This window comes from Megascapheus bottae, chromosome 25, assembly GCF_031878675.1.
Source record: "Megascapheus bottae isolate mThoBot1 chromosome 25, mThoBot2.hap1, whole genome shotgun sequence".
Taxonomy (NCBI): domain Eukaryota; kingdom Metazoa; phylum Chordata; class Mammalia; order Rodentia; family Geomyidae; genus Megascapheus; species Megascapheus bottae.
This window is the reverse complement of record NC_143533.1, coordinates 5,862,257-5,884,087: the sequence shown is the minus strand read 5'-3', so window position 1 is coordinate 5,884,087 and position 21,831 is coordinate 5,862,257. Positions and strand designations below refer to the sequence as shown.

The following is a 21,831-nucleotide window of genomic DNA, read 5'->3' as shown; positions in this document are numbered from 1 at the left end:
ATTCCTGATTTCCAAGAAGCTGGGATTACAGATTTGAACCACCATGTTCGGCATGTTTGAATTATCTTCTTTAAAAGAGCATCCCTGAAAGCCACCACCTGTCTTTTTGACTGAAGTCGGGTCACAGGTTCACCCCTAGCCACAAAGGAAGCTGGGAGAATCTGAACTCCAGATAATGTGGGTTCTGCTGGTACAAGGGAAAAGAATGCAGATTAAGGAGACAGACAGTTCAGTCCATAATCTGAGACAGACAGGAGACTAAGACTGAATCTGGATTTACACAGGCATAGACAATTATAAATTGCAGGCCAGAAGCACTAAAAGGGAGAAATGAGGGCTCTCCCTTGGGTTCTGAATCATTTAGAAGCGTCTCTGTCTTCTCTTTCTAGAATGCCATTGAAGGATTCTGTTTCTAATTTCTTACCTTAGCTACCAAGACTGAATTCTCTGCAGGAAATAACAGTTCTCACCTCTTGTGGGGAGGTGGGAGGAGAGCAGATGGGGGGAATTACGTGGTGATTTTTGAGGTGCTGGCTTTGGGTGCATTCATCCTGGCATTGAAAACCTCTACATGAGGCACTCTGATCTTCCTTGTGCCCCTCCCCACCAGAGCCCCCCAGTGCCAGTGTGAGCACCTAGAGGAGGGGGGGGTCTTTGAAAACCTGCCAGGTAGGGGAGAAGACTCACCAGAGGCTGGGGATGTTGCCAGAGAGCCAGGGGAATGAAATCATCATCGAGTTTGAGAATCTTCCATCAGGGGTCCGCAGTCAGGTTCTTCAAGGAAAGTCAGCGGCAAACCCTGCTGCCAGTGCAGTTTCATCCATGTCTGACACCGATGCCATCAGCTCTCACGTTCTCAGCCGCAGGAACGGCAAAAAGCATCACCATGTATTAGGAGTTTCAGGTTCTTTGAACGAATCCATGTCTCAGATCCTCCATAGCCCAGGATGCCCTGGTATTGAGTCTCCTTCCACCTCCTATGACACCATTCAAGGTAGAAAACACTCCGCAGAACTATAATGGAGTAGTGGGGAAGGTGGCCAAGATGACCACTGAGGGGTTTGATACTTTAAAACAAAAATCCAGACCACGTGCTGGTGGCTCACACCTGTAATCCTAGCTACTCAGGAGACTGAGAGCTGAAGATCCTGATTCCAAGCCAGCCTGGACAGAAGTCTCACAGAGACTCTTATTTCCAACTCAGCACTCAAAAACCAGAAGGGGAGCTGTAGCTCACAGTGGCAGAGCACTAGCTTTGAGCAAAAGAGCTGAGCCTTACGACAAAAAGCAAGAAACAAAAACAAAAACGGAGAAACAAAACAATCCAGTCTTGTGGTTTGAACTCAGGACTTGGACATCATTGTCCCTGAGCTCTTTTTCTTTCTTTTTTTTTTCCCCTCTGGAGGCTAGCGTTCTACCGCAGGAGCCACAGTCATTTGCTGCTTAATTGGAGATAAGAATCTCACAGACTTTCTTGCCCAAGCTGGCTTCAAAGTGCGATTCTCAGACCTCGGTCCCCCTAAGAAGCTAGGATTCCAGGTGTGAGCTAACGTGCCCGGCTAATCTTGCTATTTTGAGTAGAAAGAAAGAATCCCTTTCCCAAGAAACTTGGCAGACCACCCTTAGAGAACACTGGCTAATTTGTGGCTAAACCAGTCATCTGTAAGGCTCAGATCCACCAGGCCTACTAAGGAGCTTAGGATAGAGCCTAGCACACTCAGTACACTGTGAAGAAGGCAGAAATGACTTGAGGCTGGGAAACCAATAGCCTATGGCATGGGCTGAAAGTGGAGAGGAGAGGAGAGAGATGGAAGAGCCGATGAAAAAGCAATATGGCAGGGCCGGGAGTTTGGCCTAGTGGTAGAGTGCCTGCCTAGCATGCATGAAGACCCAGGTTCGATTCCTCGGTACCACATACATAGAAAAAGGCTGGAAGTGGTGCTGTGGCTCAAGGGCTAGAGCTCTAGCCTTGAGAAAGTCCAAGGACAGTGCTCAGGCCCTGAGCTCAAGCCCAGGACAGGCAAAAAAAAAAGAAAAGAAAAGAAAAGAAAAAGCAATATGGCATATTAAGGTGACAAAGAAAAGGCAACCTGACTATAATGTAAAGTCCTGTTGGCTTTGCTCTTTGAGCTTTGTAATGAAGAGGACAGAGTTCAAATGTTATCTTTGGTTTTCCTTTGAGCTGTAGCCCATATGTATATTTGTCTTGATTTTGCTTATGTCTGTTAAAATCAATGAGCACATTTATTATTCTTTCCTTATGGCTCTAGATTTAGTATCATACTTTAATTGTATGCGTGTGTGCATGTGCGTGTGTGTGTGTGTGTGTGTGGAGAGAGAGAGAGAGAGAGAGAGAGAGAGAGAGTGTGTGTGTGTGTGTGTGTGTGTGTGTGTGTGTGTGTGTGTATGCGCGCGCGCTGGGGTTTAATCTTAGGGCCTTATACTCATTTAGCTATTTTTATCAAGGCTGGTGCTGTATTACTTGAATCACACCTCCACTTTGCAGTGCCATATTTTACAACACTGTGACTATTAAAGAAAAAAGAGATCCGGTGGCTCATGCCTATAAACCTAGCTACTCAAGAGGCTGAGATCTAAGGATCATGGTTCAAAGTCAGCTGAGGCTGGAAAGTCTGTAAGATTCTTTTCTCTAGTTAACCACCAGAAAACTGGAAGTGGCACTGTGGCTCAATGTGGTAGAGTGTTAGCCTTGAAGGAAAAAGAACAAAACAAAACAACTCAGGGACAGCACTCAGGCCTTGAGTTCAAGCCCCATGATGGACAAAAGAAAAGAAAAGTTTTTGAACTCCATTTATTCTCTTCTGCAGGACAAAAGTTAATTGCCTTTCTCATACCCATGACCTCCAGAGACAGGATTAAAACCATCCGGAGCCAGCCAAGAACCATGGAAGAGAAAAGGAGGCTCAGGTAGGCCCTGGACCCCTCCTCTCTCTTCCAGATGTCAACCCTTATAAGGGGGAAGGGGTTTCAGCACAGCTGAGGTTCTCGGGGTTCATAGCTTCTGGCTCTAGCTTGCCTATGGTCCTCCAGCCACCCTGACCTCCTAAAGTCCAGCTTCCACCGGAAGCTTTGCACTGTCTGTTCCCCAGGGTTCTTCCTTAGGATTCTTTATCCCTCCTCTCCTTCCAATACAGCAATGCTTAGTGGTGACCCCATGACCACTCTAGGACTTTTTAACTTTCTGTAATATAAGTCACCTTCTCATACATGATAGAGTTTACTCATTATTATATTAACTATTATTTTCTTTCCCAACACAGATGACAGTTCCACTAGGCAAGAAATTGCTCTTTTGCTTACTGACCTACCTTCCTTCCTTCCTTCCTTCCTTCCTTCCTTCCTTCCTTCCTTCCCCCCTTGATTTTCCTTACAGTCCTAGAGTTAACAGGTCTATGCTCTACTATTCAATGCCTCAGCTCTTTTGGTTTTAGTTTATTTTTTGGATAGAGCCTTGTCATTTTGCCTGGAGCTGGCTATGAACAAATAAATGAACTTCTAATTCCCATCCTCTGTTTCCCACAGGAGAATAGTTGACAAAGAGAAAAGTAAGCAATCCCACAGTGCCCTCAAGATGAAGTGTTGTACTCAGTGTTTGAACTCTGTCTCTCGGGTAGGTGGGATTTCTTTTTTTTTCTTTCTTTTTAATTTCTTGCCTGCCTGCCTGCCTTCCTTCCTTCCTTCCTTCCTTCCTCTCTTTCTCTCTTTCTTTTTTTGCCAGTCCTGGGACTTGAACTCAGGATCTGAGCACTCTCCTTGGGCTTTCTCAAGGCTCAAGTTCTACCATTTGAGTCACAGCACCACTTTTGGCTTTTTCTATGTATGTGGTATGGAGGAATTGAACCCGGGTCTTCATGCATGCTAGGCAAGCACTCTACCACTAGGCCATGTGAACAACACACACTCCTGGACCTTGGGAACTGACATTGTCCCCCAACCACCCCAATCATCCTTTGTTCCTTCCTTCTTCCTCTTTTTGGTGCTGGAGATTGAATTCAAGCGGTCATTAGCGGTCATGCATTCTGAGCATGCGCTCTAGCTAGCACTGAGCTCCAATCCCTGGCCCTTCTGGTTTCTTTAGAGCTTTAGGGCTATCTTCTAGAGTCTCAAGAAGTACATAATCCATGTTTGGGGATTGTAGTCAGCCATGGAATGCCAGAGTTCATCCTCATACGTTTTGATATCTTCCCTTCCTGCAACCCTTCCCAATGATTCAGATTGAATATCCCCCCCCACACACACATGCAGAATAAGACCCTTGTTTTTCTGTGATTGTCTGGTTTCACTTAGTCACCTTTTGCTGCAAATTTCACTCTTCTTAATGGCTGAAAATCATTTCATTGTACAGATACAGTGCATTTTCTTTTGTTTTCTTTTTGTTTGTGGTGGAGTTTGAACTGAGGGCCTGAGAAATGTTCCTGAGCTTCTTTTCTTTTGTTCAAGGCTAACACTCTACCACTATGAGCCACAGCTCCACATCTGGTTTTTGAATGGTTAGTTGGAGACAAGAACTTTATAGACTTTCCTACTGGGTTAGCTTTGAACTGGGATCCTCAGAGCTCAGTCTCCTGAGTAGCTAGGATTATAGGCATGAATCACCAGCACCTGGTTTCACAGTATTTTCTTTCTCTGCTCACCTGTTGATAGACATCTAAGTGGATTAGCTATCTTAGCTCTCATAAATAGTGCTTTAATAACCAAAGATGTGCAGATAGTCCCACTAGGCGGGCAGATTCATTTCCTTTGGAGATATGCCCACCAGGGAGAAAGCTGCATCTCCACTTAGTGTTTTGAAGCACATCTGTAAAGAGTGTGCTAATATACATTCCTGCCATAAAATGGGCATAGCAAGAAAAGAACCACGTAGAGGGCCCAGAGTGTGGATGGGAGGAAACACAGGGAAGAGGACCTATACTTGGGTGCTGGTCAGCTCATCATGGGTGTGGAAGCAGGAGGTAGACATCAGGAAGGTCTAGGAAGAAGAAGAGGAGGAGGAGGAGGAGGAGGAGGAAGAGGAGGAGGAGCTGGTTGAATAGGTTGGCATCTGAGCATCCCTGGCAACAACCAGTCTGTGCCATAGAGGGTGGATGTGGAGATGCTACCAGGCAGAGGGTAAAGGCTCTGGAGGTCATTGTCCCAGTCCTGTACTACAAGGAGGTGTTTGGGTATGCAGTCATGGGCTCTGCCTCCACCCCCTAGGCTTACCGGAGGTGCAAGAACAGCCTTTCAGAACTCCTCAATTCCATCAGTCTGTGGCAGAAGAGGTTCAAAGTCATCGGTGGCAAGTTCGGGACCAGCGTCCTCTCCTATTTCAGCTTCCTCAGGTGGCTTTTGAAGTTCAACATCTTCTTGTTCATTGTGAACTTCAGCTTCCTCGTCATCCCTCAGTTAACAGTGGGGGAAAGGAATGCCCTCCAGTTCACCGGGCTGGAGTTCTTCACGGGGGCAGTAAGTTCTCTACTTCCTGCTCCCCTCCTCTCCTCACTACCCCCCCGCCCAGAACTCTTGTGTTACTTGGGGGTTGACTGAGAAGGGAAAGTGCCCATCCAGCTTGGTGGGGATTCAGGCATCCCTGTCTTTTGTTTATTACAAAAGATAGACTCATGGCTCACACCTGTATTCTAGCTACTCAGAAGGCTGAAATCTAAAGATGGTAGCAAAGTCCAGATGGGAGAGTCCATAAGACCCTTATCTCCAATTAACCCTCAGAAAACTGGAAGTGGCCTTGAGTGAAAAAACTCAAGGATAGCACCCGGACCCTATGTTCAAGCCCCAGAGCTGACATACACACACATATCAAAAATCAAGAAAACACGCCACCATAAGGGGGAAAAAAAACCTAACTAAATAATATAGATTACAGACATCAAAGGATTTCACTTTGAAATGTCTCAGCAGGCCTCTCTGAGAAATAAGGCTACATGTCTACAGTCCCAATATTATTTTAAGACTTAACAAAGCTATAAGATAAGGTCATCTAAAATCCAGTCCATATTCAAGTTTTAGGCAAGGGCTCATGCTTTTTCCCTCCTGGTTTTGGACCTTGGTCCTCTCCATGCGTGTGTGTCTTGAGTAACAGGGATGACAGCTGTGTATGTTCTACCTTGCCCAGCCTACCTGACTTGATTCTCCTTATTGCCCCATCCAGGGTTATTTTCGGGACACGGTAATGTACTATGGTTATTACACCAATTCTACCATCCGGCACAGGATTGGTGGGGCCTCCTACAACATGCAGCTGGCCTACATCTTCACAATTGGCGTGTGCTTGATCATCTGCTTCTTCAGTTTGCTGTTCAGGTACACGGCACCAGTGCTCGGGACTCTGGACCTTATTTTAGGTTTGGGCAAAAGCCAAGAAAGTTAAAAAAAAATCAAAACAAGGAAGTAGTATTATTTGCAATTTTGACTTGCCCCTGCCATCGAATCCTTCCTGTCCCCAGTTACAAGAATTGAACAGAAAAAGAGAGGTCCTGAGTACCTGTAAGAAAGTGAACAGACCAGGTGCTGGTACCTCGTGCACGCCTGTAATCCCAGCTACTCAGGAGGCAGAGATCTGAGAATCTCAAAGCCAGCCCAAGCATTAAATTTTGTGAAATTTTTACCTTCACTGAACCAGTAAAAAACAAACAAACAACAAAAAAAAAAAACAAAGCTGCAAGGGGAGCTGTAGCTGAAGAGGAAGGATGCTTTCTTTACTATCTCTCTCCTTGGCTTATTGATACCAAGTTGGTATAGTCTGGATCCTAGAACATTCCCAAAGGCCCATGTGTTCAAAGCTTGGCTCCAATTTCAGTCCCCTGGGGAAGAGTGGGGGAGGTCTTTAGATCTTTGGGAGGGGGCTCTCTCAAGGGATTATGGGGCCATGGACTCTCTCCCTATGTCTCTCTCTGGCTTCTTGGCCACAAAGTGAGAAATTCTGCCTGCCATGATGTGCCACCACTGGCCCAAAGCAGCTGGGCCAAAAAAAAAAAAACTATGAGCCAAAATAAACCTTTCTCTTTATAAGCTGGCAGTCTCACTTGCATGAGGTGGTGATAGAAAGCTGATGACCGCAGCTGTTCTCTCTCTGGGTCTTCACGGAGTTCTTATTCTGCATATATCCGTTTCCAAGTTCTATTTCTCTTCCTCTTCCTTCTCCTCCTCTTCATCCTTCATCCTTATCCCCCTCTTCTTTCTCTTGCTTTGCTCTTTTTCCCCCTTCCTCTCCTGTCCTTCCCCCCCCCCCCCTCTCTCTCTCTCTCTCTCTCTCTCTCTCTCTCTCTCTCTCTCTCTCTCTCTCTCTCTCTCTCTCTCTCTCTCTCTCTCTTTCCCCCAGGGCCTGGACTCTGTCCTTGTGTTCTTTTTCTCAAGACTAATGCACTACCACTTGAGCCATAGCTCCATTTCTGGTTTTCTGTTTTGTAGTTTAGTAGGCATAAGAATCTACTGGACTTTCCTACCCAATTCTGGCTTTGAACCAAAATCAGAGCAATTGGTATCTGGCCTTTCTTCTCTCTTTTGCTATGTTACATATTGAAGCCATGACCTTGCATTGCCATTGAGCTCTGCCCATTGTGCCCTCTCCTCCTCCTCTTCCTCCTCCTCCTCCTTTTTTGTTTTTGGTTTCCAGTCCTGGGCTTGAACTCAAGGCCTGGGTTTTGCTCAAGACTCGCTATCACTTGAGCCACAGCACCACTTCTGGCTTTTTCTGTGTATGTGGTACTGAGGAATCAAACCCTGGGCTTCCTGCATGCTAGGCAAGCACTCCACCACTAGGCTATGCTCTTGGCCCTCCTTCTTCTCTTCTTGAAGGATTGTTGGATTAGGACCCACTCTAATGACTTTATTTTTTTCTTAATCACCACTGGTTAAGAGGCTCCAAACACAGTCGCATATTGAAGGATTCTGGGTTAACAACTTCATTGTGCACATTGTAGAGCCCACACCTCAGTCATTACAGCCTCACTGCTAGGATGGCATTACAACTCAAAAGAGATTTTAGTTTGTCCTGGAAAACTGGGAAATGCGTCATCTTCAGGGATGACAAATTTTGGAGAGGCAGGGCCGGTTCTGCTCAGAATTTAAATCATGCCAGGGTCATCACCAAGGGATTTCTGGGCCTGACCACAGCCTTAGGATCTTAACAATAGCCACTATGGAGCAGTTGCTATTATTAAAAGTTCTACACTGATGCTTGTAATGGGGGAGTAGTTCTCTTGTGATTGGCTGAGTAGTTCTCTTGTGATTGGCTGAGTAGTGCCTTTTGTGATTGGCTGAGCAATGCCTCTTGTGATTGGCTGAGTAGTGTCTCCCTCCCGCCCCCCCCCCAAGATGTTCATATGGTAATCCCTGGAACCTGTAGACAGGTTATATTACTTTTGCAGATAAGATGAAGACTTTTAAAATGGGAGAGTATCCTGGATTTCCTCAGGAGGGAATCATAGAATTACAAAGGCCCTTCTAAGAGGGAGGCTGAGAGGTCAGGGAGATGTGGAAGATGCTTCTCTGAAGGCTTCAAAGATGGAGAAGGGGCCACAAATCGAGGAGTTGTAGGAAGCTTCCAGAAGCTAGAAGAGGCAGAAAATGAATCTTACAGGGATCGTCCAGTGCCTTTTGTGCTTCTTCATACAGAAGGAGCCAAGCCCTGTTAGCATTCTGATTTTAGCCTTATAGAACCCGTGTTCTGAATGCTGACCTCCAAAGGCATCAGATGAGGAATGTGTGTTGTTAGTTGGTGGGAATCTGTTGCAGCAACTAGAGAAGACTCCCAGTCGCTCCATGGCAGGTGCCATTATTTTTCTCCCCATTGTGTGAAGGTAGAAAGCAAGGTTCAGGTTCAGAGCAGTTGACAAGTCAAGGATGGCACAGTTGGAGAATCCACAATTGGAAGCCTGGCCTGTCTGTTCCAAAACCATGATGGCTGTGTGGTTCTGTGTGAGAAGCTCCATCAAACCCTTCCCTGTGGCCAGCCAAGGGCTGTCCTTGGTCTAATCTCTGCCATCCTAATAACCAGAGGGCCTCTGCTTTCTGCCTCCCCCAGCATGGCCAAGTACTTCCGGAACAACTTCATTAACCCCCACATCTACTCCCGAGGCATCGCCAAGCTGGTGTTCTGCTGGGATTTCACTGTCACCCATGGAAAGGCCGTGAAGCTGAAACAAAAGAACCTCAGCACTGAGATCAGGGTAAGGCATGTTTTCCACACTAGCTCCCTTCCCCGCTCCTGTACCTCTATAAAGCTGCCATTTTTTTTTTAGTCAGTTGTGGGACTTGAACTCTGGGCCTGGGCGCTATCTCTGAGCTCCTCAGCTCAAGGCTATTGCCCTACCCCTGGAGCCACAGCACTACTTCTGAGGCTGGCAATTTTTTTTAATTAAAATATTTGTAATACATAGTGCTTTAAGTAGTATTTGTACACTATATGTAATAGTGTAGGGAGATGGATATTTTTATGACTGGAGAGTTTGATAATTGCCTTCCTAGAGGCCAGATTAGCCATTCATGTGAAAGTCTTAAATTGTGCCAGGCATGATGGCAACATACCTGAGATCCCAGTCTTCAGGAAGCTGAAGCAGGAAGACTGGGAGATCCAGACCAGCCTTGGCTCCATAGCAAGACTCCTGTCTCAAAATTAACAACCGCATGATAAAAGGAATCACAATGGAGGCTGTTGATTAATAGGGGCTGGTAGGTGGGGGAAAGGATGCAAAAGAGTTGCCTGTCTGTCAGCCTACCTACTGGGGAGGCAGAGATCTGAGGATTGCAGTTTGAAGCCAGCCTGGGCAGGAAAATCCATGAGACTCTTATCTCCAATTAATCACAGAAAAAGCCAGAAGCAGTGCTGTAACTCAAGTGGTAGAGTAGAAGGAGCTCGAGGGTGGCTTTGTGTTTGGAGAACAAGGGATCTGTGGGTCAACTTGATGGGCTTGTGTTTGCAGGAGAACCTGTCAGAGATTCGTCAAGAGAATACCAAGCTCACGTTCCACCAGCAGCTGACCCGCTTATCTGCCCACGGGATGGCATGGCTTGTTTCCACAGGAATGGCTGCCGCCTGCGGTGTAGCTGTGTATTACTTGTCTGAGTTCAACTCTGAGGTAAAGCAGACAGGCAGGATGATGGTGTCTAGAAGCAAAGAGCCAGAGGCTGGGCTGGGAAGAGGGGAGGTGGAGCAGAGCCCTTCCTTTCAGCCTGGATGGGTGGCTGGGTGTTTTTGAAACTATGCCATCTTGAGAATGGGCACTGGTAACTGACTCACACCTATAATCCCAGCTAATCTAGAGATTGCAATCTGAGGATTGAGGTTCAAAGCCAACCTAGACAGAAAAGTGAGACTCTTACCTCCAATGAATCATTAAAGCAAAATGCTGAGGTGTGGCTCAATTTTAGAGCACCAGCCTTGAGCAAACTAGCCAAGCAAAAGTGTACCATACAGAGGTCAAATTCTGGTACAAGACCCCCCAAACCAAACCAAAACTAAGATGACCTTCACATCTCCCCTGTCTTTGGCCATGGCTCAGCCTTCTGCTTTCATGAAGTTCATGTGTGTGTGTGGGCTTCAGGTTAACATGCTTCAGGTCAGTGGGGAAAAAATGAGGTTTTGGCCAAAGACCCAATATCAAGTTCTCATTTCTTTCTATATTACTTTTAAACACCTCTCCCTTCTGCTGTGCCTCCTGCAGTACCTGACACAGAATAGACCCTCAAGGGTAGTTAACTGCTAAACTCCATCAAGTGATTTAATCTCTCCAAGCCAGTGAATCCTCATCTGTAAACCATGATCACACAGCCACCAGGCCACGGTGGCTCACCTGTCATTCGAGCTACTCAGCAGCTGAGCTCTGAGGACCTCGATTCAAAGCCAGCCAGGGCAGGAAAGTCCATGAGACTCTTATCTCCAATTAACCACCAGAAAATAGGAAGTGGAGCTGTGGCTCAGATCAGTAGAGCACTAACCTTGAGCAAAAAGAGCTCAGGGGGCCGGGAGTTTGGCCTAGTGGTAGAGTGCTTGCCTAGCATGCACAAAGACCCAGGTTCGATTCCTTGGTACCACGTAGGAAAAAGCTGGAAGTGGTGCTGTGGCTCAAGTGATGGAGCTCTAGCCTTGAGAAAGCCCAAGGACAGTGCTCAGGCCCTGAGTTCAAGCCCAGGACTGGCAAAAAAAAAAAAAAAAGACAGGCAAGCACTCAGCGGGCACTTTGTTCTCTCTTCTGCCACCTTGATAGTTCCTGAAGACCCACAGGAACCCTGGGGCAGTGCTGTTACTCCCTTTCGTCGTGTCCTGTATCAACCTGGCTGTGCCACGCTTCTACTCGATGTTCAGGCTGGTGGAGAGGTTCGAGATGCCACGGCACGAAGTCTACGTCCTCTTGATCCGGTAGGTGTGTCTGTAACCCCTGAGCCAGCTTCATTTCTAGGGAGTTAAGACAGATTCTGCTGCAATCCCAAAGTTCTAAACTCCAGAAGGAAAGAATTCCCAGTGTGGCGCAGGTGCACGGAGTGTGGGTGAAGAGCCACAGAAGAACCCTGGGAAAATACACTTCTTGAGTACAGATGCGTTTTTGAGGTCCCGATCCCTCAAAATAATCTCTTAACTTTTCTCAAGAGCCATCAGCGTATTCATAGCCCTCCAGGAGGACATGAAAGGATGAGCAGGTGGTGCACTGAGGAATCATGGGGGATTGAAACCATCCAGTGTTAAACCAAGCCCTGGTTCCCACTGTACCACTTTTGGGGGAGACTCATTTATGTGCCCCAGCTGCCCACATACAGATAGGTGGCAGGGGTCACACTCAGTGGCATCCTATGTTCTCGAGGTGACCCCAGAGTTTGAAAAACAAAGGCGAATGCAAAAAATAAAATTGAAAGCCGGGCGCAGTGGATCACACCCATAATCCTAGCTACTCAGGAGGCTGAGATCTGAGGATCTCGGTTCAAAGCTAGCCTGGGCACTAAAGTCCACGAGACTTACCTCCAACAAACTGGAAGTGGCGTCATGGCTCAAGGGGTAGGGTGGTGGCCTTGAGCTGAAGAGCTCAGAGACAATGCCCGGGCCCAGAGTTCAAGTCCCACAACCGGAAAAAAATATAATAAAATAAGATAAAACTCAATATATAACCTAAAGTGAAGATGAGAGGTGTGGGGAGGGGAGGTTAGGAAAGATGGGTGAGAATGTTGAAAGGGACAATCTTGATCAAGATGCATGCTCTGCTGAAGGGTAACTACTTAAAGATAATGAAATTACTCCAGAAGGAAAAAAAAAAAAAACAGATCAAATCTCCACAGCCTGGGACACAATGGCTTACTCCATGCCCACGTCACCAGCGCATTGCTGAGAGCACAGTGACATATCTGGGGAGCATGAGAGGATCATATGCTGGTTTAGGGGCCATAGAGTGAGCCACCTCACTCCTGCTCACCTGCCATTGTCTAGATCTAATCAGTCACAGGTGGTGGGGGGAAGAAAGGAGGCGGGGGACGCAGTGCGGGAGACTCCATGGAGGGTAATGAGAGCTGTTTGTTCATCTAGAAACATCCTGCTGAAAATATCCATCATTGGCATTCTTTGTTACTACTGGCTCAACATCGTGGCTCTGTCAGGAGGAGAGGTGAGATCACAGGGCAGTTTCACCTCCTTCTTGACTTGTCTTTTCTGGGTTTTGGATTACCGTGGAGGATGTGAGTTTTTGGATCGCCATCACTCAGTGTTTGGCACGAATCCCTTTGGGGTAGAGAGAGCACATGTCAGGAGAGGCCACCAGTCAAAGGAAAGCTGTATCATCTGCAGTCACTCAACCTCCTGAAGCTTCAGTCTTCCCATCTATAAAGTGGGCACACTGTCTTATCACGTCATGGGTGGAATAAGCAACTGCCCAGAATATACTGGACACACTGTGGCTGTGTCCCACCCTCGACACATCCTAGCTCTTCCACAGACTCTAATTGTTTTGCATGAATATGACACCCTCACTATTTCATCTGTGTTATTGAAGAAGTTCAAACTAGCCTTCCTTATTAGGTGGTTAGAGAAGATATTCTACTACACTTCCACCTATCCGTCCATCCATCCATTGATCTGTCCATCTATCCATCTATCCACTCATCCATCCATCCATTCACTGATCTATCTGTTCATCTGTCCATCCCTCCCTCTGTCCATTGATCCATACATCTGTCTATCCATCTGTCCATCCATCAATCTATCCATTTCTATCTTATCCACTCACCTATCCCTCTCTTCACCGATCCATCTCTCTGTCCTTCTGCCTGTCCATCCATCTATCTATCCATCCATCCATGCATTCATCCTTTTATCTCTCCATCTATCTACCCATCCATTCAACTATCCATCCTTGGCCTGCACACATAAAACTTCCCTCTCCTTCCTAAACCAAATCTCAAAGCTTCTGGCCTATCAGCACCTTGTACTGGCTTTCTGTAGAACATATTAACTACAAGTTTCATAAACTGACCAGCTTTCCAGTCTACATTAGCCTGCTACACCTCAGAGTCATTATCTCCATCAAGTAGATACTGATAGATTTTTCTCTGTGGCCTATGGGCGAAAGAAAGAGAAGCATTCTTAACACGAGTGCTTCTCACTTTCTTAAGGAGCCCAGTTAGCCTTGGCCAAGAAATAGGATGTAGACTGGAAAAGGACAGAGATGGAATCATGTAAAAGGAGGGCTAGTGGGAAGGGGGAGTGGGCATGTATGGAGGGAGAGGCAGAAGAAGAAGCACAAAGAGGATCAGCATCCTTGAAAATAAACTTGGCTCCATGAGTGCCAAAAGGGATCTGCTTCTCTGGATACCCAGGACTGGCTGAATCCCCAGTCATCCCTAAACATGCTAAGCCAGGGCCAGAACAGATGAGCTCAGAGCCTGCACCCTGACTCTTGTCTGCCTTCCAGTGTTGGGAGACCCTGATTGGCCAGGAAATCTACCGGTTCCTCCTGATGGACTTCGTGTTCTCCATAGCAGATTCTTTACTGGGGGAATTTCTTAGGAGGTAAATAATTAATTATTTAATTATTCCTAGTGTTGATCCCACATGTGTGTATCTGATCTGCCCATTGACTTAGGGACTCAACCTGGTGTCATGATTCACTGTATCCAGGTGACCCTTGATCATTTCTTTTGAAAAAGAATCTTACTGACATTCCCCCACCCACCCACCCCCCCAGTCTGGGGTGGCTTTAAACCACAATCCTCAGATCTCAGCCTCTTGAGTAGCTAGGGTTACAGGTGGTGAGCCTCTGGCTATCGGCTATTAAATATTGTTCACAACCCAGGTACACACTGCACCTCCCCTTGTCAATAGCTCGAATTAATCAACTGTTGTTCATTTTTGGTGCTGGATCTCACACTCAGTGTTTCTGGTCTGTAGAAGATCTTTAAATAGGGAGGTGTTTTGTTTTGTGTTGTTGTTTGTCTTTACAATTGGGGGGAGCTAGTTTCAGTATCTTTTCACAGGCTCATTGGGGCGAAGTTTATTACCAGCTGTGGCTTACAGGAGTTTGACATTGCCAGGAATGTTCTGGAACTGATCTACTCGCAAACTCTGGCATGGTAAGTTTTGTGCTTCTACCTCAATGCAGACTTGAGATTTTGGAGGCAAACTCCCAGATCTGTTGTTTTGAAAGCCGCATGGTGGTATATGTATGTGGTGTGGGGGTGGTGGGGAGGAGAGGATATTGAATCCCAGACAGTGACTTTTTGAAAGAAAGGAAGAAGGGAAGGAAGGAAGGAAGGAAAAAGGGAAAGTAGAATGGTCCCCTAGGGTGTCTGAGTGTTTGTGTCAATATATTGTGGAAGTGGTACATACATTCTGAGGGCTGTGAGGGAAGGAAATGTTTCTCCCAGGACTCCATCCTTGACTGATAGCTGTCTTCTCCCTGGGGGTTTGCACGATCATCTGTCCACACATCTGTGGCCTAATCTCTTCTTGGAAGGCCACTAAGCACATTGCACTAGGGCCCACCACAATCATTTTAACTCAATTATTGTTTGAAAGACCACCCCCTTTGTCCAAATGCAGGCATCTTTGGAGGTTGTGTGTGTGTGTGTGTGTGTGTGTGTGTGTACATCATAGGAACTTTTTGTTGTTATTGGTTTTTTTTGTTGTTATTGAACTCAGGGCTTGGGCACTGTCCCTGAGCTTTTGTGTGTAAGGCTAGAGCTCTACCATGTTGAGCCATAGCATCACTTCTTGTTTCCTGCGGGTTAGAAACAAAAGTCATGAGGCTGGGAATGTGGTTCAAGTGGTAGAGTGCTTGCCTTGAGCAAAAGAGGTTCAAGGACAGTGCCTAGGCTCTGAGTTCAAGCCCCAGGACAAGAAGAAGGAAGAAGAAAATGATGATGTCTACGATGATGACAACGAAGAAGCAGGAGGAGGAGAAGGAAGAGGAGGAAGAAAAAGAGGAAAAGGAAGAGGAGGAGGAGGAGGAGGAAGAGGAAGAAGAAGAAGAAGAAGAGGAGGAGGAGGAGGAGGAGGAGGAGGAAAAAGGAGGAGGAGGAGGAGGGGGAGGAGGAAGTTGTCACATGGTCTTTTCTGCCTGGGCTGGCTTCAAACTGTGGTCCTCAGATCTCAGCCTTCTGACTAGCTAGGATGACAAGCGTGAGCCACTGGTTCCTGACCATCACAAGAATTCCAGGGGCGATACACTTCCATACTCTCTCCCCTCCTCACCCACCCCTCCACTCTGCCCTCTCCCCTGACCTCTGACACTCACCCCCTTTTTTTTCCTCACAGGCTGGGAATCTTCTTCAGCCCTCTGTTGCCCTTGATCCAGATGGTGATGCTCTTTATCATGTTTTATGTCAAAAATGTGAGTCAGCCCCAGTCTGCTTTCCTCCCAATCAGCTTGCAGCCAATCAGCTTTACCCAAATCTCTCCTGGGAGGGGTGGGGCCTGTAGGGGGGCAGGACTGGGGCGGAACCTGGAGGCGGGGGTTGAGGAGGAGTGATGGAGACTGAGGGAGGTGTGGCTCAGTCCCTGCCCAGGGAGCTATGGGAGGTAACTTGTGTGTCTCTCTCCTCAGATCAGCCTGATGATGAACTTCCAGCCCCCAAGCAAAGCCTGGCGGGCCTCACAGATGATCACCGTCTTCATCTTCTTGCTCTTCTTCCCTTCCTTCACTGGAGTTCTGTGTACCCTGGCTATCACCATCTGGAGGTAGGGCATGGCAGCTTTGGCTGGAGGCTTAAGAGACCCAGACTTAGTGGTACCTGTCACCCTAACCACTTGGGAGGCAGGGATAGGAAGGTGCGGGTCTGAGGCCAGCCTCGTAACACCACCACCACCACAAAAGTAAGACTCAACAGAATTAAGTGGGCGCTGTGGTTTACTCCCATACTTACTGTTATGCAGGAGGCATAGGTAGGTGAGGAGGAGATGTAAAGAAAGGAAAAGGCTGGAGGATGTGGCTCACATGGTAGAGAGTACTGTCCTCAGACCCCAGAGCCACCCTCACTCCCACCAAAAAACAAAACAAAACAAAGAACCTCACAGGTTTGGGCTGGGAAGGTGGTCTAGTGGTAGAGTGCTTGCCTAGCATGCACAAAGCCCTGGGTTCGATTCCTCAGTACTTCATACACAGAAACAAACAAGAAGGGGCACTGTGGCTCAAGTGGTAGCATGCTATCCTTGAGGAAAACCCAAGGACAGTGTCTAGCCCCTGAGTTCAAGCCCCAGGACTGGCAAAACAATAACAAAACATGGAGGTATTATTATCATCCAAACAGGAAGAAAGGACAGCAGGCCTTGATTGAGATGGTCACCACTGAAATCATTGTGTTGTTTCTCAGAGTTCCCAAGGGAGGGGGAGAGTCAATGCCCGATAGGACCACATATGAAGAAAAGACCCAGAATGGGTCAGGAGGCAGAGGATGTGAGCGGGAAAAAAAGGCAGTCAGGTCAGGAGCCTGGATCGTTTGGTTTCCATGCTAAGGAGCAGGTGACAAGGAATCAGCAGGCTTGGGATTGGCTGATAATTTCAGCAGGCTCTGGGGTCAGGGCTGCTCTGTGTGTGTGTGTGTGTGTGTGTGTGTGTGTGTGTGTGTGTGTGTGTGTGTGTCTTATACATTACTGTTTTTATTAGCACACACTAGTTGTAAATTGTATCTTTTCCACACATGCATGTAATGTATCCCTAATAAACCCAATCCCCATCATTATCCCATATTCCCCTTCCCCCTTCTTAAATATTAAAATTGTGAATTATCTAAGTGTACAACTAAAAGATTGTACTTACCAATGCAGCTAGAAACACATGGCCCAACAACACATTTTTCTACAGAAAACTCACTTCTAACACCAGTGATAATATTGACAAGTGTATATTTATTCATTTTTTCATTCCAAGTAATGAAATTTTGGAGGCTATGTAACTTCATAGAGAAAATAGGTTTGTTTTGGCTCACAGTTTTGGCCTAAGATCACAGGCTTGCCTCTGATATTAGCCTTTTCCCCCTCTCCCTCTGTTTTTAAATTGTTGTGATAGAAGAGTTACAGTTATACAAGTCAGGTAAAGAATACATTCCTTGGGTCGGGAGCTTGCCTAGCATGCATGAAGCCCTGAGTTTGATTCCTTGGTACCGCATATACAGAAAAAGCCAGAAGTGGTGGTACGGCTCAAGTGATAGAGCTCTAGCCTTATGAATGCTCAAGGACAGAGCCCAGGCCCTGTGTTCAAGCTCCAAGACTGGCAAAAAAAATAATAATAATACATCTCTTTTTGGACAATGTCAGCCCTCCCCTCGTTCTCTCTCCCAGTTTCTCCCTATCATTCCCATCTACAAGTTGTATAGTTGTTCTGTGTTGTTTTAGAACTTGATCAGTGACCTGAGCCTGTTAAAGGTAGTGGCTGAGAGAGAGGGTTGTCTGTGTGTTGGTTGGTCTGCATATGAAAGTCGTGCTTCAGAGACTAGCTCTGAGAAGACAGTCTCCCCGGGTTGGTCAGATCCCAGTTGTTAAAACAGAATTTAAAAGTTGCTTAATAACAAACTGGACACTGGTAGCTCGTGTAGAGGCAATCCAGGCAGAAGAGTCCCTGAGATGCCATCACTAGTGGACAAGCAACTTGGCTGCTTCCATTCCAATCTCTTGTCAGTGACCTCTCCCACCCCTTGTCTTTCCCAGACTGCAGCCTTCAGCTGACTGCGGCCCCTTTCGAGGCCTGTCTTCCTTCATCCAAGCCATCTACCGCTGGATCGACACCCTGAGCAGGACGCCCGGCTACCAGTGGGTGGTGTGGATCTATCGGAATCTCATCGGCCGGGTGCACTTCTTCTTCACCCTCACCCTCATCGTGCTGTAAGCTAGGCTTGTGGGACACTCAGGGTGAGGGGAGAGCTCTGAAGAAACCCTGCCACAGCATGGCTCTACGTTCAAGACTCTACTCTTCAACAGGGGGGGTTGTTGGCTGGTTTGTGCCGGTCCTGAGTCTTCAACTCAGGGCCTGAGCTCTGTCACTGAGCTTTGCTTTGCTTTGCTTTGCTTGCTTCCTTTCTTCCTTCCTTGTCAGTCCTGGGGCTTGAACTCAGGCCTGGGCTCTGTCCCTAAGCTTCTTTTGCTCAAGGTTAGCACTCTACCACTTGAACCACAGTGCCATTTCTGGTCTTTTCTGTATATGTGGGACTGAGGGATCAAACCCAGGGCTTCCTGGATGCTAGGCAAGCACTCTACCACTAAGCCACAATCCCAGCCCTTGACTTTTCCTCTCAAGGCTAGTGCTTTACCACTTGAGCCACAGCTCCACTTCCAGCTTTTTGTTGGTTTTGGTGCTTAATTGGAGAGAAGAGTCTCATGGACTTCCCTGCGTGGGCTAGCTTTGAATTGAAATCTTTACATCTCAGCCTCCTGAGCAGCTAGGATGACGGGCTTGAACCACCAGCACTTAGCTGAATAAGTCATTTTTGTTTTGTTTCAATTTGAAATAATTTGCTTAATCTCTTTTGTTTTCTTGGCCACTCTAAGATTTGAACTCAGGGCCTTGCATTGTCTCAGTTGGCACTCTACCACTCTAGCCACCACCCCAACCATTTTGCTTTCATTGATGCTCTCCCACCCGTACCCCAGGTTGCCAGTGACTCTCCAGAGTGGTGACTTGCCCAGGGCTTTGTTCTGAGTTGTCCAGACTTTCTATTCACTGATTCTACAGGCAATGCTCCCCTGCCACTAATGGCATGTCCCATGACTTCCGTGGACTTGGAATTGGCCTCAGACCTCACAAGCTAAGGGTTCTAACTTGTGATGTAAGTGGCGAGTCCCAGGATGCAGCTGTGCATCTGACTCACTGTAAGGTCAGACGCCAGGTTATCAGAACCCCTCCTCACATTGGATCATGGGTTGAGATGCTTCAGAAGTCAGGAATGTATTCCTGCCTTACTATGGGCTAAGGGAGCACCAAATAGAAGGCTTGGAAATCCCATGTGCAGGAAAGTTCAGGGACAGGGCCCAGGCCTTGAGTTTAAGCCTAGGACTTGCACAGAAACAAACCGACAAAAAGAAAAAAATAACCCTTGTGAGCAAATGTGCTGGCTCCTTTTGCACCACTGCGATTTAAAGTCTCAAAGCCCTGACCAGCATGTCTGGGGTTCTGTCTCCTCCTTGCAGAATCATCACCTATCTTTACTGGCAGATCACAGAGGGAAGGAAGATTATGATCAGACTGCTTCATGAACAGATCATTAACGTAAGTCCTGAAAGCAACCCGGAATGTGAGAGCTTTGGGAAGCTCTCAGGAGAATCTTGGGGTGCGGTGCTGGGTAATCTGAGGATTGGGGCATCTTACCACAGGCCTGCCTGCTTGAGGGTCTCCCACAGAGCCTGTCTCCCAAAGATCCCGAGCACACTCTCAGTAGCCTTTCTCAATGACCACATACATTAAACACACACTTGCGCGCGCGCGCACACACACACACACACACACACACACACACATACCAAGGTAGTAAGGCACTGATAGCTCACATCTGTAATTCTAGCTCTTCAGGAAGCTGAGATCTGAGGATCATGGTTTGAAACCAACTCCAGGCAGAAAGATAAGAATCTCCAATAAACTCAGGAAAGACCTGAAGTGGAATGGTGGCTGAAGTGGGAGAGCACTGGCTTTGAGCAAAAGCAGCTCAGGGGGCTGAGAATTTGGCCTAGTGGTTAAAGTGCTTGCCTAGCATGCACGAAGACCCGGGTTCGATTCCTTGGTACCACATACATAGCTGGAAGTGGTGCTGAGGCTCAAGTGGTAGAGCTCTAGCCTTGAGAAAGTCCAAGGACAGTGCTCAGGCCCTGAGCCCAAGCCCAGGACTGGCAAAAAAAAAAAAAAAAAAAAAAAAGCAGCTCAGGGATAGTCAGGGATAGTACCTAGGCTCTGAGTTCAAGCCCAAAATTGGTTAAACAAAATGAAAAAACCTACCCAGGTACTATTTACAAATACAAATTCATACCAGGCACCAAATAGCTTACGCCTATAATCCTGGCTACTTGAAAAGCAGGGATTGGGAGACTGAGATTTGAACTCAGTTCAGGGAAAAACAAATGGTGAGTCTCCCATTTCAACCAATAGCTGTTGTGCCTGCCTAGTATCCCAGCAACTCAGGAAGCACAAGTAGGAGGACTGCAATCCAGGCATGAAGACTCTATCCTGAAAAGAACCAATGGGGAGGGGGGCGCGGAAAGCAGGGCTCACAACTGTGCAAGGCCCTGCATTTCACCAAACAAAAGCATAAACAGGAGGATCGTGGTCCAGGCTGGCCAGGATTAAACACGAGACCCCATGTGAAAACTGATGAAAACAGGGCTGACACAAGCAGCTCTGGAGAACAGGGCAGGGAATGGTTTCGGGACCCAAGGCAGGAAGGCTTTGTGGGCAGGCGCCATTAACTTTGCTGTGAAATGGTCCTTTTTCTGATCCAGTAGAAGAAAGGATGGCGGCCATCTCCATGCAGTTTCTAGAATCTTCGTTTTCACCGACTGTTGCTTAACCTAGTACTATCATCCATTCTTGATGGTTTGTTTTTTTTTCCTTCCTTCTTGGCAGGAGGGTAAAGACAAGATGTTCCTGATAGAAAAGTTGATGAAGCTGCAGGATGCAGAGAAGAGAGCAAACCCCAGTGCACTTGTGCTGGAAAAGAGGGAGCCGGAGTTGGAGGTGAGGCCTGATGCTGCTGGGAACCCCTGCCATTTAGACTGGCCTCCTGTGAGAAGGGGCCCAGCCCACCGAGACCAAGTTCTCTCTCCTGGGGGAGGGAGGAGGGGAGGATGGGGGAGGGGAGATGACAGGGATACTTGGCTTTCTATATTTAAGCAATTAGGAGAGTTGACTTTTTTTTTTTTTTTTGCCAGTCTTGGGCTTAAGCTCAGGGCTTGAGCACTGTTCTTGGATTTTTCTCAAGGCTAGAGCTCTATCACTTGAGCCTCAGCAGCATTTCTGGCTTTTTTCTAAGTATGTGGTACCAAGGAATCAAACCCGGGTATTCATGCATGCTAGGCAAGCACTTTAACCACTAGGCCAAACTCCCGGCCCTTTATTACTTTTTAAAATGATGCCAGGCACTGGACACTGGGCGGCTCAAACCTATCATTCTAGCTGCCCCAGGATTGGCACTAAACATAATTATACTAGGGTGGGGAGGGGGTGCATAGATTATGCCAATGATACGAGACCCAGGGACTGTATTCCTCACTTTTTGTTGTTTTGCTTTGGCAGCAACAAGACTCTCTGTACTGGGAGGACAGTGGTTCTGCCCACGGTGAGTAAAAGCACAGACTCACTGCATAACTTATCCACAAGCCATGTAGCCCATTGTAGATGCTGGACTTGCTCCTGTATGGGT

At 47.1% G+C, this 21,831-nt stretch overlaps 1 protein-coding gene across 1 annotated transcript in view; it reads left to right on the top strand.

Moving 5' to 3' along the window:
- Tmc5 (transmembrane channel like 5) overlaps nt 1-21,831 on the top strand; it is a 38,209-nt gene that overhangs the window by 15,577 nt on the left and 801 nt on the right. Inside the window, exons 5-21 of the mRNA XM_090358106.1 lie at nt 2,829-2,928; nt 3,544-3,631; nt 5,218-5,466; nt 6,167-6,318; nt 9,041-9,185; nt 9,939-10,094; nt 11,223-11,374; nt 12,527-12,605; nt 13,908-14,005; nt 14,470-14,565; nt 15,749-15,824; nt 16,038-16,171; nt 18,137-18,310; nt 19,613-19,691; nt 21,036-21,174; nt 21,220-21,224; nt 21,705-21,747. Of these exons, the coding sequence (XP_090214232.1) occupies nt 2,829-2,928; nt 3,544-3,631; nt 5,218-5,466; nt 6,167-6,318; nt 9,041-9,185; nt 9,939-10,094; nt 11,223-11,374; nt 12,527-12,605; nt 13,908-14,005; nt 14,470-14,565; nt 15,749-15,824; nt 16,038-16,171; nt 18,137-18,310; nt 19,613-19,691; nt 21,036-21,174; nt 21,220-21,224; nt 21,705-21,747 (1,965 nt within the window). The remainder of the gene's footprint in view (nt 1-2,828; nt 2,929-3,543; nt 3,632-5,217; nt 5,467-6,166; nt 6,319-9,040; nt 9,186-9,938; nt 10,095-11,222; nt 11,375-12,526; nt 12,606-13,907; nt 14,006-14,469; nt 14,566-15,748; nt 15,825-16,037; nt 16,172-18,136; nt 18,311-19,612; nt 19,692-21,035; nt 21,175-21,219; nt 21,225-21,704; nt 21,748-21,831) is intronic.